Consider the following 16,704-nt stretch of genomic DNA (forward strand, 5'->3'; position numbering starts at 1 on the left):
GTCAGTGTTGTGGATGGAAGGTTCTCACTAGTATGTCAGAATAAAGGGGTTTGTGTGTGTGTGGGAGAATGTGTGCATGACTGAATGTGCAGAGCTGGGTGTAAAATAAAATGTGTGTTCTAAACATGGCAAAGACTATTTATAGCTCCTTCAATTATTGAGAGCCGGATTCTACTCTTTTCTACTTCAAAGCCGTCACACCCACCCCCAGCACCTCAACACACACATACTGGACTGATGGGAGGGGGCGCAGTGTTGATGCAGACATGTAGACGGCTGAGAAGGCACGTTTGTGTATGTGTGTGCGTATTCTAAATGTAGACGCCAGAACGCGCGCTAAAATTACCCCCAGTTCCCTCTGTTTTGGTACAGATATAGGTGAGCACAAATAGAAAGACGAGGGAAAAGGAAAGAGAAGGATGGAGAGGATAAATGGGATGAATGAGTGGGTGAGGGATGAATGGAACATGAGAGCACAGAATGGGAGAAGGTAAGATTGGAAAAGGTTTTAAAAGATGCAATAGAAGCTTTGCATTGAGAAAAAAAGAAATGTGAAGCAGTAGTTTGCAATGTAACTAGTGCAATGTTGTACACAAACAAGAGACAAAAGTTCATACTTCCATACAAGTTTATGATAAAAATCCAATGAAACAACATCATTGATTCATACAAAGTAGCATAGTCAGCCAGTCCAACTTAAGCTCTAATAAAAAAGAAAACAAGATTAAATAAAAAGGTAGAAAGTAATGCATTCATCAACATGTCGCAAAACAAGAGGATCTTTATCTTTTCCTACAACAATCTGACAAAAAAAATATTCATCAGTTACAACTTGGCAGTCTTTTGTTCCACAAAAATACACAGAATAGTATTTTTTTTGTAAAATTAAAGAAAAAAAACCATGTGGATTTACTAGTACTACCGCTTGGCCAAGAGGAACACTGGGAGTAAATGTTAAAAAGTCTGAGTCCCTTGAGTGATATTCTGAAGACAGGAAACCAAACCCCGGACACCTCCCCCCTCCAAAAACAACAAAACAAATTGTGGTGTGTCAGTTGGGAAAGTGAAAAAGGCGTTGAGACAAGTAAAAGAAAAAAGAAAAAAGAAGAGTAGGTGACAAATAGTCCATCTTGGTGCAGAGAAGATCTTGAGATCTTGATGCAATGCAGTTCAATGAGCAATATGTACTGTGTGTGTGTCTTTAATAGATTCGACCTCGGCTCCTGCTGCCTCTGGCCCCAAAGCCTCGTCCTCGGCCGCCCCTGAATCCACCACGCTGCTCTATAGCAGAAAAAACAAAACAGTACATTATAATCCTACATATTGTTACCACTTTTATTTGTATTTGCTGTCAATAGTTTTAATAATACAAAACTTCAATGCGTATATCTAAAAAGTCTGGAATTCCAAAAATAATTTTAATTTGATCAGATGTGTGTGACTGGTGTCATATGATGCATGAAGATTCATAGTCCACAAAACATTTTGCAAGCTTCACACACAAACAGTGTTGTATATAAACAAGTAGATGGGAACTTGTTAAAAAAATGTTAAAAACAAAACAAAACATAAGCCGAAATCTTCACTGTAGCTACTGAGCTAAAAGTGCAGTTCTTTGTTTTTTACATTTTAAAACAAGTCCCCATCTAATTCAGTTGTTCAGGGGAATGCTGCAACAGTTTTGCTGTGAAGCTCCAGAAATGTTTAGTGGACTACAACTCTTCACCTGACTTTCCATGACTGAATTTTCATTTTTGGGTGAGCTTTTCCTTTAAATACACTATTTTCTTGTCACACAATCATCATCATCTTATGGCTCTGAAGCTCCATTTGCAGCAACACATTTGGATATTTATAGGGAAAGAGATAATTTTATCAATCATATCATTATACAGATTAATAATGGAGACGTGGATTATGCCGCAGGTGTATTTTGAAAAGTTTGATGCTTTTTCCCTGTGACGACTCAAAACAATCTACTGCGAATCAAAGCTGACTATAGCTGCTGTCCTCTAAGGATAAGAGTTCAAACTGTCCAGAGCTACCATTACACCTACATTTCAAATGTTTTTACTTCCATAGACAGTGAAGGTTTCCCTTGAATGTTGTGTCAAATCTAAGTCCTTACACACACGTGCGTGATACGAAAACAGTAAATATAGCTATGAATGACTCAAATAAACAAAAGTGCAGTATGAAATAAATTATAGGTGTACATGCTACACAACAGTGTTTATAAAAATGAAAAGAAAAAAAAATGCCACCGAGTGCTCCTCACCATAGTTAAAATTGCCAATTGTGGCGCTGTACTTGCCGCTGGGGGGATTATAGATTTGCCGTGCGTCCCTCCGGGATTGAGGAGGGATCTGTTTTTTTGTGCTTCCGCTGGAGCCCATCTCCTCACCTGACGGGCGCTTGGGCCTAAAAACATATACAGAAAGAAGATGAAGATGACGAAAGGTGATGAAAGGGGTTTCTATCACCTTTAACTACGGTCAACACTGGTGACAAGAAGTGGGAGCAGACTTACGCTACTGCCTCCGCCTTCTGGACAGGTTTCCAGGACAGAGTGACTGTGCTCTTGAATGATGGGGGATTGTGGAAGAGATCCTGAAATGAAAATAAAGATTGTAGAGACAAATTTAAAAAAACTTGTCTATTATAATGCAGAGTTTATATTTTATTACCCAGATTCACTAAATGACCAGAGAATAGAAACCCCGTACATTGTAATACAATTTAATCCAACCGTTCTTGTAATAAATACTTTCCTTGCAAAATGTCATTCTTTATTGTCGTTTACGCGGTACAAGAACGGTGCTGGGTTACTTTTGTGTTGTTGCAATGGAAGTCATTATTGTCAGGTGTTACTGCTTCTCTTTTATGAATAAATGATTACATTTTTTTTAACATATTGCAGCCCACCACAAAAACAATTCCGTACACAATTTGAGCAGAAGTCTGGATAAAAACTGAAAATTTTAAGTTGTGTAGTACGAACATTTGAGGGACTGATTTTCGTAAATATGTAAAAGCTTATTCAAAATTTGATGTCAGCAACACGCTTCAAACAAGTTGGTACAGGAATAATAATAAAGTTTGGGAAACCTGTGAATGCTCCAAAAACACCTGTTTGGAACATTTCACAGGTAAACAGGTTCATTGGTAACAGGTGATAGTATCATGATTGGGTATGAAAGGGGCATCCTCGAAAGGCTCAGTCATTTACAAGCAAGGATGAGGCGGGGTTCAACATATGATTGTATAAGGGATACTACTACATGGGCTGAGGAACACTTCATAAAACACAGTTCTTTTACAAATGATTGCATTCTGCTTTTATTTACTTTTTACACAGCATGCCAACTTCTTTTTTTTTAAGTTGGAGCGCTGGGGTTATATTTAATGCAGGTTTATTGTGTTGTGTTGCATTACTTCATACAGGTGTTCTTATTTTTCTGGTCTCTCAGTGTATATGACAAACACCCTACCTTGATGAGGACGTTGATGTTGTTTGTGATCTTGAGAGCAACCACTTTGATCTTGTTCTGATTACACACAAAAGACAAGTTAGTATATTTGACAGCAGAAAAGAACACAAAGCAACTTACTATGCTTATGCATGAAGTTTCTACTTAAGCTATGCAAACTTAAGTTGACAGTATTTGTTACCTCATCTGTCTTAAGAGCATCTCCCGTCTTGCCTTGCAGTGCTACTCGCAGTTGTCTGATGTAAACCTGCAGGCCCCTGGCAAAATACTGTAACCTGTAAGACAAAGCACATTCAGTTCCATATGAAAGGTGTTTTGGGATAAAATGACCAAAGAGAATTTGTCTGTAAATTAAGCAAAACCATCAAACACACCCAACATGTTCAAAAAAAAAAAAAAAAAAAAAAAATCACACTTCAGTTTCATCATTCATTTAACTACCTGCACTCCAAGAGACATTTTCATGCACCATTCTCTCACCTGATCTTGAAGTCTTTGAGGTGCTCAGCGTCCACTTTGTCGATGAGGAAGTCTGGCAGCTTCTTGCCCAGCTGGTGGAAGCTGAAGAGGAGACACTCCACGTAGCTGAACTGCAGTTTGGGCTCCTCGTTTGCAGAGTTCTCCCCATTCTCCACCTCTTCTGGTGGCAGGGGCATGAACTCCTACACAAACATAAAACACATTAAAAATCATCACTGGAACCTTTTTGTGTCCCCTACTTAAGTGTTAAAATTGAAGTGAGAAATTGAGAGTTTACTGGAACAAAAGAAAGTACGGAATAGAGTTTTAGTCTCCCAGTATTTATTTTAAACGTTGTGGAGTCTGCACCGAAATATCTTATGAATAAGTTTAATGTGAATTATAGATCATTACTATAAGAACGACACTTTTAAATTGACCTGAGTTGATTACTACAACCTCTTTTCTCCTGTACTTTGAATATAAGAACTCTTGCCAGGAATAGTTGTAAAAATGTAGGTGCTAAAAGGGAAGGTTGTTGGTTCAAAATACCAAGACCACATGGGACAATCTGACTACGTATTCTTAGCTAGAAATTTAATCCTCAGCTGGCCGGGGCCCAGAGTAAAAAGCTGACTGAGAGGACCAGCACCTAGCATGTATGTGTGCAACAATATGACTGTAAAGCAAGGAAACACTAAAACAAGAGCAAGAAAATCTGAAAATGGAGCCAGTTGAAAAACTGCCAACGTATATTTTGATTATTAAGCGCATTTGTATTCCTCCATGTCCAACAACAACAACAACAACAGGACAATCCGTTCTCACCAGCAGCTTGGTAAACAGCATGTTGAGGTTGGCCTCCAGCTTGTCCATGTCTCCACAGAACGGACTCATCTCAGCCAGCAGCTTCAGCACCTACACACACACACAAATACACACACAGCTTTAGCAGAGCCCCTCACACAGTGTAATGTGCATTGCTAATGAGAAACAGTGTTGCGTGGTGCAGACTAATGACCCATTAACAACATGCAGTTGGCTGACACCTCTGACAGGTGGCTGCCACGCTGACTTTGTTTACTACTACAACCGCTCACCAAATGTCAGACATTAGGAATATCGACCTCACACCAGTGGCCATATTCATCGGGCCTCTCAAGTGCTGATTCGGACTGAATAAATCAAGGTCGGGAAACTAGTCATTTGTCTGATGGAAATATTGGCTAGTATTTTTTTTACTGGGCTACAAGGTTGCAAAGTTGGAGGAGCCGCTGGTTCTGGAAGTGTTGTCCCCCCATTCTTTAGTCTAATTATCTTCTTAAACTCCGGTAGACTTACCTAGAACTGGAAATCATGCAATAGTTGCAACCACTGTTTTTGCAGCCAAGTCCAATGTACAATATAAAAAAGCCATAAGGTTATGATAACGGTGACTGATTATCATTGATAAAGATATCAAAAAACGTGATATTTTAAACCTACTCAAGGACCAAGAGCCTTTACAACTCATACTTCAAATGTCTCACAACAGTACTAATAAAAACAACCACTTCTGCTGGTCCACAAATTCTCAAGACCTGCAGAACTATGGTTGAAATAGCCAGCTGGACAAAACCATGACGCCAATCCAAGAGGTGGTACGAGTGTGATCAAAAAAAGTAAAAGCAAGAAAGTCCTCATTTCTCGTTAGACAGTGAAAGTAGAACTCGCCTCCAACTGAATGTCCAGCTCAGCCACAGGACTTGTCAGGGTGCTGAGGTTAGGTAGGACGTGATCACAGAAGTAGGTTACAAAACGTGTGGAATGGACATTTTTCTACAAAACAGGAGAAATAATATGATTAATTCACACTTTTTAATAACAGTAAACAATGATTACACATCATAAGGTAGGCCTATAGACAAACAAAAAGCACTGTGTGTAAAGATGTGTCCATTAGTTGATTTAATATTCGATTAAACGTTTATGTTGTTGTTCATGCAAATATGCAAAACATTTTTTGTTCCAGCCTTTCAAATGTGGTGATTTGCTGCTTTTCCTTATCTTATGTAATAGTAAACTGAATATTTTCACATCAAATTCAAAGATGCAACTTTAGGCTTTCGTGACAAGAGAACTTTACTGAAATTCCTGATTATGAAGCATTCACTGGTTTGGCTGCTGTAGTGCTAACCAATGTTCAATTCTCATTATTAAAATAATTTGGCACTCCACCTTCTACTAAACAAATTAAAAAAAAACAGGGAAGCAAACTAAAACCTGAATATAACTTCTAGTCCAGCACAACAGTGGTTTCTGTTATATCTTAAAACATTACTGATCAGTGAACTTGGTTGATGTAAAGGTGCATTGGTTGTACTCACAGAGAACAGGGGCAAGGCCTGGCGCGTGCACTGTAGCAGGCGGTCAACAGTGTCTGGGTCAGCTGGGTTGAGGGCCTGCTCCAGGAAAGCCTGCTCCACCACCAGCTCCACCAGCTGCTGTCGCCCGTTCACGGTCTGCAGCACCCGCAGGCCAGATACTAACCGCATCAACAGCACAAACTCCTCTCCAGTCACATCCTCCAGCACCTGAGGAGGCAGTCGGGAAGAGAAGGATACTCTTAAAAACAATGAGGACTGTTTTCACACAGGCTAATATTCACCAAGTGCACAATGTTTGAACTACATCTGACATTGTATCAGCCAAGTAATGTATAATTCAGCTAAATTACCAGTCATAGCCTAAACAATTAGTTTTGGCCAGCAGCAGTCTTCACACATCCTAATTCCAGTCCATTGAGTGGTAAAGATAATAAATCAATTCTACACTATGGTCGAACCTTCTTTGTCTCCGCAAAGACGTAGTCCTCCACCTCCTTTGTCATGACATCCTCTGGAAGGGTCTTCAGTTTGGCTGACAGAAACTTGATGGCCCTTTCCCGCACAATGTCCTCACCCTGCAGGATCTGAGAGAAGAGGCCTCCAAGAGTACCTACACAATGTGTCAATGAAAGTGAAGAATTACAAATTAAATGGGATGACAACCCCTATTTGAATGAGGGATGCAATGATCATGAAAAACACAGCAAGCTGACCAATTGATGTCTCGTGTTTACAAAACAGTACAATCTGTACATCCATTTTAGTAGGCTAAAATACAGTATTACATCATGTTCTGGTCCTACTCCTCAATATAAAAAAGGGGCACTTATTTTTTTTAATTAAACAAACTACTTCAGATCTACTAGCTGTAATCGCAGATTGACCATGTTCATAAAGGGGCAGTTCACACAGAATTTCCTGTGGACATATAGTTGAAACAGCTTGTAACAAGACAACACAGGTCATTCTCAGCAAGTAGAATGAAATCTCACTCATAAGTATCCCAAGGAGGGAGATTAAGAAGAACAGTTCTCAGTTTCCTGTGTCAAGTGCGCAAAGGCATTATTTAACTCCACATTGGAGTAAAACAATACTCACCCCTAGCATCAATCTTGAAGATAGAAACAAGTGCTGCATTCACTTGGTTGAACTCTGCTGTGTCATCTGAAAGAACAAACAATAACAGACTCTTCAGTGGTCATTCTTGAGGATTCAAATTTTGAACAGAATCACATCAAAGCCCAATGTGCTGTTTAAAGTCAATCTGATTTCCAAAAAACCCAAGCCATTACACTGACCTAAGCCATGACTGAAGTAAACAACATGAATGTATCAAAAGGTTAAAACCACACCAATCTGTTAGGTAGTTTGGGAAAACAAATGAAATAGGATAGTAACATTGCCCAAGTGTGTAGTTCGAGTCATCCAATACCTGTTTGAAGGAGCTGGGTGAGAATATCTGCAACTCTGAGGATGTTCTCACCAGTTGCAAACCGTGGGAGCTCTTTGATGGCCTGCCGCCGAATCTGAATGAAGACAAGTACACATTCACACGAGGGGGTTGTTATGATGGTATAAAAATGACTCCCGTGAATCCATACAGTCACCGGAAGAAGCTCCACATCAACCAAGGAAGACACAAGCTATTTTTTACCATAGTGAATTTAAAGATCAAGACAAACTCCAACTACCATTGAATCTATTAGATAGAAACCTCTGTTCTTTAATACTCACCGACACGTCTTCATCTTCACAAAGATCAAGCTGAGCATTAATTGCTGCATCGGCCATTTCTGGGAAGCTGCTGAAGAACTTCGGGATAAACTGCGCTGCCAGGCGCTTCTCCTTCGGGCCACCCTTCACGCCATTTAAGATGACCTGGTAGGCATCTTTGTGCTGTAAAATATTGGACAATACATAAGTTAACATGTGCAAGATATATAAGTCTAGCATCACATTATGATTCACGCAAAACCTAAAAATACAATAAGATACTATAACAAAGCTCCTATGAAGTTGCATTGTAGACAAAAATTTCTACAACAGGCTCTTCAGGGAATCTCAGGCTCTGTTGCATTGTTTTTTTTTTTTTTTTTAACCTTCTGTTAACGCATCTCTTGATTCCGACGTAGGTGTAGGCTTGCGATCAAGAAATCTCAAATTATAGAGGAAAACAAGCCTATGAGTTTCTGATACGCACGAGGACTGGGTGGTTTCAAACTCATGTCACTTACAAATAGAAAGTGTGCCTTTTATTATGGGAGTACATCGACTGAACAGACCTGGCAAAAACCTACCAGTTCACTGTAAACGAAAACTATGTGCTCTTTGTGTTGCTCAATTTAACTCAGATTTGATATGAATTATGCAAATTTTCCGTTGACAACATTCACATAGTTCCCATCGACTTCAACAAAAAACATTGAAAGAGAAGTATTGCGGTGAATTAGAGTCAACAGACTAAAGGCTAAAGGCTAAAACGAGTTGCCCTAGTTTCAAAATGAATGAAAATGGGTTCGCTAATAAAAATAAATAAATGGGCGTCTGGTTGCCTTAAAAATTATGAACCTCGAGCTAGTACCGCCTATCGTAAGGGTCACTATGGCGAGGCCATTAACATTACCCCGGTCACTACGCTACTGTTACGTTGGCTAGCTACCCTTAGCCTAGCCTAGCACGCACACAACAATGTTATGTCAACAAAGTTAACAACAGTGGAAGTAAAATAAGATACTATGGCACAGCAACAAACCTCTCGGTTAACCAGTGTTTAAAAATGAACACATATGCCTTTATTTACCTGGCCGAGGTTGTCCTTACTAGCATCAGCAAGGACCCCGTAGCTACGATAGAGATCCTCGATAGTGACCGCCATCAGCGTGCGTCCGGGTGCCTGCCGCTCACAGATAAGACCGCCGATAAAAACGCAGACGAAAACTCCTCTCGGATCGCTTTTGTGCCGATTCAAACGACTACAACACAAACAACGCCGTACTATCCGAAAATATGATTTTCGGAAAGGGGACGGGGAGATGAAATTTCGAGAAGCCCGTGAATGAATACCCCCCACGGTCTGTCTTCCCGCAATCACTGGTGTGCTGGCTAATAATGCTACGGAACAATGAGTACAGCGCATGGGCACGTTTAACCAATCGCCTGACGACTTACAACACACGTGACCGCGAGTATGCGCTGAAGTGGTGCGCAGTAAAATTACTCGTGATGACACCTGTCTGTTTGACACAACTCTCTTTATTTGACTTAATTACATTTTATGTACTGTATTTTAATTATTCTATTCTTTTTATGTTATGTTATGTTATGTTATAGTGTATAGTTATATATATATATAGTTATAATTTTCAATAATGGTTAGGTTAATCTGACATGCTTATAATTTTCTAAAATGTAATATTTGTTGGATTTATCTTTTTAGGATGTGTCTCTAAGCTACAACTGAGCGATACTGGATTATTGGGGCCGATCCGATACTGATATAAGGGAGTACAAAAATGCAGTCATTGGTCGATATTTTTATATTGCCAGAATATATACACACACACATTTTTGCAATGATTTCATATGACAAGAATAGATAAATCAAAACATAAAGTCAGTGCAAACACTTTTATTGAACTACTTAGTTGCAACAACAATTCTGTACAAGCAATTTTACCTCCAGTTAAAGGTGTGGCAAGCCATTATGGTGAAGATGGTTGATTGTTGAGTCTCATTCGTAGGTCATCAAACACCAACGACATGGGAATGAGTTTCAACACTCAAGTATCTTTCTCCAAAATCAATCACCCCACATTTAAGTTTCTGACATACAATGTTGAAACACAAGGAAGCTCTTGATCCAAGTCATGTGGTTTCATAGGAATCTGATTCCTGCTCCAAACTGGACCCCGTCACATATCCTGCAAAGACCGGAGAAAATTGGACAAAATGGATATCAAAGCAAACCAAGAATCTGATTATTTTTGGCACATACATGTTTCTTAAAAATGTATGTGTATATAATTTATCACATGTGTCTATGTGATTGTAGAGAGAAGGATTTATGTTTATTGTGAAAGGATCTGCCTCCCAACTTTGATAGAACAAGGTTATGACATTGCTCAATATTTACGATATTTGGATTAATCAGCCCTTGAGTATATTTCACACATGTAGACAAATGTGTGAGTTACAAGGCATGAGATAAAGAGGCTCACCTATATAGGCAGTTTTAATGTGATTGGTCTTTTGTAACTAAAGTGCACGATCCATCGTGTGTTTGCAGGCAGGCTATTGGACATCAAATTTACCTAGTGTGTCTCCAATAGGTGACATTCAAAATCATCTTACATAACCCTAGTTAACCTAACCAGCCCTACCTGTCTCCACTCTGGACTCCCATGGGAATGCAGTAGTTCAGCTCCAGCCTGGCAATGTTCCCCAAACGCAGCACAATGCCCACTCCATATGACCAGCGGATGCATTCTGCCAGTTTCTTCAAATGTGCTCGTGGCCCCTGACCTGAAAAGAAACATCAACCTCAGCCAGACAGAAGTCAAGGGCATCTACTTCACCAAAACACCTCGCTCCAAACCTGACCTAAATTGTCACCCAATTATAACAAACAGAATTCTGTCATAAATCTCAAGGTCTGCTCTATAAAACATGAACCTTTAATGGTCGTTACATTTGTGGTCTGTTTCAAACTACTCACCATAGTTGAGGTTACAAAGGTTTCCTGCATTGAGGAAGAAGTGTGTTCTGAAGAGGTCACCAAAGCCCCCCCTGCCTGGTCTGAAGGGTAGAGGAGTGTAGAGGTGGAGGCCTCCAGCCCAGTAGCCCTCTCCTCCCAGGTAGTCGCCTGCCATACCAGTAATACCAGCAAATAACCTTACAATTAGCCATTAAATTTCAGTGTAGTTACCAAGCAGCTCAGCCAAGTTAATGTCTCACCTTCACTCTGTGGGCCCATACTGTACATACTGAATCCCCTAATACTGGTGGGGCCACCAAGATAGAACCTTTGAGGAAACAAAGACACACAAATCATACAATACACAATACAATCATGAGCTGTCTATTAATCAATTAAAGAACCCTACAGTTAATTTTGTTGTTTTAATTAGTTGTTGTAGTAATTTAGTTGTTTTAATTAGTTATTATAGTTTATAGCTGTTTTTGCCTGCTTAAAAACACAATCAGCAGTAAATTTATACACCTATGTTTGGATTCAGTGGAACTTACACTTTCCAAGGATATAATACAATGTCCATCTCAAATAAGAATCAATAAATCCACCTTGAAATCATAGAAAGAAAGAGGCCCTTTATAGTCACAGGACTTGACAATCATTTTCTTCAGTATCAAAACAACCCAGTGACAGTTGTCTTGACATCAATGGGTACACTGTAAACAGGAACTGCTAATAGCCAATTTGGCATACTTTTAATGGTGCCAATTTGTGTGCAAGATTACACAAATATAGGCCAAAAAAAACAGGGCTCAAGCTTGATTTTGTCTGAGGGGGACCCATAATGTCTGACTTTTGTGGTAATGGTAATAGGGTGGTGTACTGTATTTCTGTACCTGTCTGCTATGCTTGTTGGTTTGTCACCAATGGGCAAGAGCAAACCACCCCACAATGAGGCAGAAAGGACCTGGAAGGGAAAGTCAAATAGTTTAACAGAAACAACAAACTAGCCAAATGTCAGGTTATTTTTCTTATTTAACATAAAAATGTGTGCCTGGCGAAAGAAGGACTACACCAAGGTTATTGGAAATTAGTCTGTTGGTTAGGTAATTTTTCTCCTCACACACCATGCTCACAATGAAGTCTGGGTATATTGCTTGAATTACTAACTTCGCACTTAATTGTTGTACAAGAATAATCTAAACCAACAAATAATCTCATAGTCCTTTATCCTCTAGTTTCTACTTTGGCCCAACTGCTTAAAGTTAAACAACGCTAAGTGCCCACAGATGAGATAATTTGCCAAAATGCTGAATCGAAAAATGTAGAATCTCACTGAATCCCAGAAGAGTGTTTTGTTGAGCTGGATCTCAAAGTCTTCCTTCAGGAAACTGGCATCTCCCCCGGTGTAACCAGCAAGTTCCTACACAACCAAAACACAAAACATCAAATTGGTTTCCAAGTTCAGTCATATAGCATTTGCAAAAGTGTCAAACGACAAACCTGATGGATCTTCAACAGGCCACCTTTCTTGGGAAGGATGGATGAGTTTCTGGTGTCGATGACCATAGAATGCTGTCAAACAAAAAAGCACAATTCACACAACTACTGTTAGAACGTGTTTATAACAGTTTTTTATTGGATATTCAGTCTTTTACTGCAATTCAATGTAATTAAAATCCACCATTCACTTATAATAAGTTACTAGTTATTGTAACTTGTGCAAAAATCTTTTATCCACAGCTATTTCAAAGCCAAAAGTAAAGTCCTCAATGTAAAATAGGAGACAAATACCGAAAGTGAGGACTTGAGTGAATGACCGCTCTCCTCCCGGACGGCAAACGAGGCAGTGCGAGCCAGACAGCCCAGCTCTCTCCACACTCCCTCCCACTTCAGGGTTTGGCTGGTCTTCCATACTGGGAACTGTGGGTGGTAAATTGGTAATGAAAAACCAGTTTATTACTTTTATTTGTACAGATTTTATGCAGTAAATGAGCATACAGCATAGAGTGTTTGTAAAATAGCAAAAAAAAAATAATGGCGATGTGAAAGCCTGCAAAAGACTTTCATTGGTCAGTCTTTTTCATCATCCATCCATAAATGATATGTAAATATTAGTGTAAGACATATGGTCGAAAAACGTAATAAAAAGAAACCTAAATATGTTAATACATGTGCAAAGAGGCAAAAGATTAGAACAATGTTTTTACGAACAACATTTCTAATTGCACAAAATGTGAAAGAATCAGGCAGATAAATAGAAAGTATGAGTATTTACGCTCATTTCTGCAGAGACGCCTCGATCTGTCTCCCTCAGTGAACTCCATGGAAACTGACCTGTTACTTTGTACACGTTGAGAGAGATACTGAAAGCAAAGAAAGACAAGAAGAAGAAGGTCATAACCCTGTGGTGATTACTAAATATATCCTTTTATAGTTACTGCATAGATTACCCTGGCGTTTACCTCCTCCACTGATGGGCCCAAATCTAAAGTTTAAGAACCACATGAGTCACCTTAATATCCCAATGTCGCCACCATGCTACTGATCTGGATAACTTATAGCAAAAGTACCATAGACACACATGCATACCATGTATCAAGTTGATTAGACCTAAAAACAAATGTATTTTATGAATGTCTTACTTGCGTTCAAAGTTTCCCGGTTGAGGTTTAAAAAAGGACAGGCCGTAGGATGTCTCTTTCGTGCCGTAGGAGAACTGGAAGGTCATTTTCTCTGCCCGACCAAATACATTGGGTAACTTCAGGCCCAGTACCTAAAATTAAAATGGGTCAGTTGACAAGGTTTTTCATTCTGTATTTAGAGGCTAATAAACAAATAACAACATCAAGTGTTAAAAGAAATCTTGAATCAATATGTCTACAAAATAAATGCATAAAAAACACAAACAGATCAATTGATTTGGGTCGAGCTGAAATACATTTATCAGTATGACACTAAGATTGGATCCAAATCAGTAAGTAGATAGTGACATGAGCCATCATAGTGCTCACCATGCTCCCTTCATTGTTTCCAACCATGGTGTTGTAGCTGCCCGTCATCCGTCTCAGCTCAGTGACTTCAAACGTCACGTCGAGGCCGTTAGGAAGAGCATCCTCACCTAAAGTGAAGAGAAAATAAACTAAATATCAGAGTTATTTTATGCTAAGTTTAAAACAATGACGTATGTAACAGAGAATTATTACTAACCTGATTTCACAGCTCATCAGAGAAAATTTATAACTATAATGAATACATTTATCTGGAAAGTGCCTATGTGTAATCATGCGTTTTTTTCAAGACCGGTCACCTCGTGATGTGTCAATAACAACTTCGACTCTTCTGAAGATACCGAGACGCAGCAGCTTCTGTCGGGCCTCGTGGGACTTTCGCATCACCTGCACAACAGATTGAACCATGTGTCGATGCCAGGAACGGCTACTTGCAAGCATAAATTGAACAAGTATTAATTAGTTCAGCTGTTTTAACATGCACCTACATCAATCAAGTTCTTTGCCCGGAAGACCTCAGAGATTTCGTAAGTCAACAGGTCCTCCTTGGTTCTTCCGAGCCCATCTATGTGCACTCGTTGAACAACAACCTGAAAAACAGGACGGACAGACAGCATTAGAAACATTATCCAACAAAAAATACATTCCCATTGAAAGAGTCTGGTTATAATTACTGTCTTGAACAAAACATATCTTACATTCTTGTTTTCAAGAACCTCTTGTTTTGGCTCCTGCTCAATCTCTGGAGCCTCAATGTCGTCAGCATGAACTCCAAGCTCCGGCCCGTGCATGGGCAGAGGGTCCAGGCTCTACAACACAGAATATGAGCAAACATATAATCACAATCAAAGAACTGGAACAATGGGAATCTTTGGGGGTTCATAATGATACAAAGTGGATATTACATTTGTTAAATTACACACATCTTATACATGTTGGGTGATTTTACTCTATTTTACATATGTTATAGCTCTCTATCTTACATATTTTTATTGTATACAATTTTTTAATGTATGATATTTACTTTTTGTTTTTGTTTTTAGGCACATTGAGTCTACGCCTGTGGTATAAAATGTGCTATATAAATAAATTTGACTTATTCTGAATCTAATCCAGTTCTACACCTAGGAATTTATTATTCTCCAAAACAGTAAAATGCTACACAGCAGACAGGGATTGCAACTAATGATTATTTTTACTGTTGTTTGTTCCGATGATTATGTTTTTCATTTATTCAATTATTAATCATTTGGTCTGTAAAATGTAAAAGAAAGACATGTTTTTTTCACAGGTAAAGATATCATCTTCAAATATTTCGTTTACTGTATACTGTATGTATCACCCCATCATTAATTTATCTCGCCTGTGTCTACATAGTTTGTCTGACTGTTTTCAAATTTTAAATAGTTTGTTCTTTCGTATTGCATGTCTGTACTGTATTTTTATGTTTGGGACCCCAGGAAGACTAGGGGCGCAACCGTGTGCTTCTAATGGGGATCCCTTAAATGAATATAAACAGTTGTTTACTTGTTTACAATTATATAGAACAGAGAAAATCAGCAAATCATCAAATCGGGGGAAGCTGGAACCAGAGACATTTTGCTTGGAAAAATGACCTTAACATTATTCAATAATCAAATCAGTTACTGACTAATTTTCTGTCAACCAATCGATTAAGCAATCAGTTGTTTCAGACCTACTGTACACCACACCACAATACAGGGAGTTTGCCAAAATATCATTGAACAGTCAGAAAGATCTAATCATCATAAATGAATTAAGAAAATGTGAAATGTGGTGAGGAAAATGGAGAATGTTGCATGGGGAATGGGGCTGGATAAATAATTAAACATGTGTGAGAGGGAATTGAAAAATAAAAATAAACAGAATAAAATCTATAGGCCCATTTCCTTTTACACTACATTTTAATCGTTTAGCTCACAAGAATATTTATTGATGCATTCTAGTTATATCTTTGACTAGTCTGGCTCTGGCTACAGCCCTGTAAAGAATAATGGATCAGAAAAACGAGCAAGTTAACTGGAGTAAACAACACAATGAATGCAGTAAGCACAAGTGGAGCTTCTTGCGGGCAGACTACAGTAAGGAGGCGAGTCACTAGCATGTGTCATTACTGTCTATAGTTTCCATCTAACTACACACCAAACAGTGTCTTCACTTTACTTTAATGGCAACATTAAAAACTCGCAGCCACGTTTAGCAGTGAAGTAATTCAGTTTCTTATCAGAGAGCTGAATGCCTGAGCCTTGTTGGACCTTGTTGAATGTACAGTGAGGGCCTTTTCCTGCAGCACAGTAGCCGCTCTGTCAGATAAACCCACTGAACATGGAGAGGTCAAAGTCCTAGCTAACACGGTCAGCGGACTTCTCCTTACCCTGGCATGGACGGTGCCCATGCTGAGCTCCGTAGGGTGCTGTCCCGGGAAATGTGGGAGAAACTTTGTGCGTGCGGGGGAATAAAGACCAATTTCTTTAACCTACAAGTAACCGGAGAAAGGCAGTGAAGCTCCGTATAAGGAGGCGGCCATGTCACTTCCTGACCACGCCCTCTGCGGGGGCGCGTTCAACACAACAACGCTGCAAAATGAAGAAAAAAGTATACAACATTATGGGGGAAAAAATGGTACCACCAGTACACTTACTGATACTCAATGATATAGTGCACCT

The 16,704-nt window shown here is 39.2% G+C and overlaps 2 protein-coding genes across 4 annotated transcripts; both read right to left on the minus strand.

Annotated features, from left to right (window-relative positions):
* Positions 1-610: 610 nt before the first annotated feature.
* Positions 611-9,439, minus strand: api5 (apoptosis inhibitor 5). Of its 2 annotated transcripts, none has more exons than XM_073472696.1 (14): positions 9,117-9,439; positions 8,051-8,212; positions 7,749-7,842; positions 7,415-7,480; positions 6,775-6,926; positions 6,317-6,523; positions 5,664-5,768; positions 4,779-4,868; positions 3,972-4,153; positions 3,673-3,766; positions 3,492-3,548; positions 2,531-2,610; positions 2,279-2,421; positions 611-1,281 (listed from the first exon to the last, which is right to left on the minus strand). In XM_073472696.1, the coding sequence occupies exons 1-14, from the start codon at positions 9,189-9,191 to the stop codon at positions 1,202-1,204; spliced, it is 1,587 nt and encodes a 528-aa protein (XP_073328797.1). In that variant the 5' UTR covers positions 9,192-9,439; the 3' UTR covers positions 611-1,201. The 2 variants fall into 2 exon arrangements, with proteins under 2 accessions (XP_073328797.1, XP_073328799.1); XM_073472698.1 differs by having other exon boundaries at positions 1,103-1,281; positions 2,315-2,421; positions 9,117-9,280.
* Positions 9,440-9,929: 490 nt separating this feature from the next.
* samm50 (SAMM50 sorting and assembly machinery component) lies at positions 9,930-16,575 on the minus strand. 2 transcript variants are annotated; one of them, XM_073472672.1, is made up of 15 exons: positions 16,413-16,575; positions 14,716-14,826; positions 14,506-14,607; positions 14,317-14,404; positions 14,021-14,127; positions 13,652-13,782; positions 13,285-13,372; positions 12,801-12,929; positions 12,510-12,581; positions 12,343-12,429; positions 11,903-11,973; positions 11,270-11,337; positions 11,031-11,177; positions 10,696-10,837; positions 9,930-10,236 (listed from the first exon to the last, which is right to left on the minus strand). In XM_073472672.1, the coding sequence occupies exons 1-15, from the start codon at positions 16,431-16,433 to the stop codon at positions 10,191-10,193; spliced, it is 1,410 nt and encodes a 469-aa protein (XP_073328773.1). In that variant the 5' UTR covers positions 16,434-16,575; the 3' UTR covers positions 9,930-10,190. The 2 variants fall into 2 exon arrangements, with proteins under 2 accessions (XP_073328773.1, XP_073328772.1); XM_073472671.1 differs by having other exon boundaries at positions 10,100-10,236; positions 11,031-11,184; positions 11,268-11,337; positions 16,413-16,531.
* Between the last annotated feature and the right edge of the window lie 129 nt (positions 16,576-16,704).

Source organism: Pagrus major, chromosome 8, assembly GCF_040436345.1.
Source record: "Pagrus major chromosome 8, Pma_NU_1.0".
NCBI classification, from domain to species: Eukaryota; Metazoa; Chordata; class Actinopteri; order Spariformes; family Sparidae; genus Pagrus; species Pagrus major.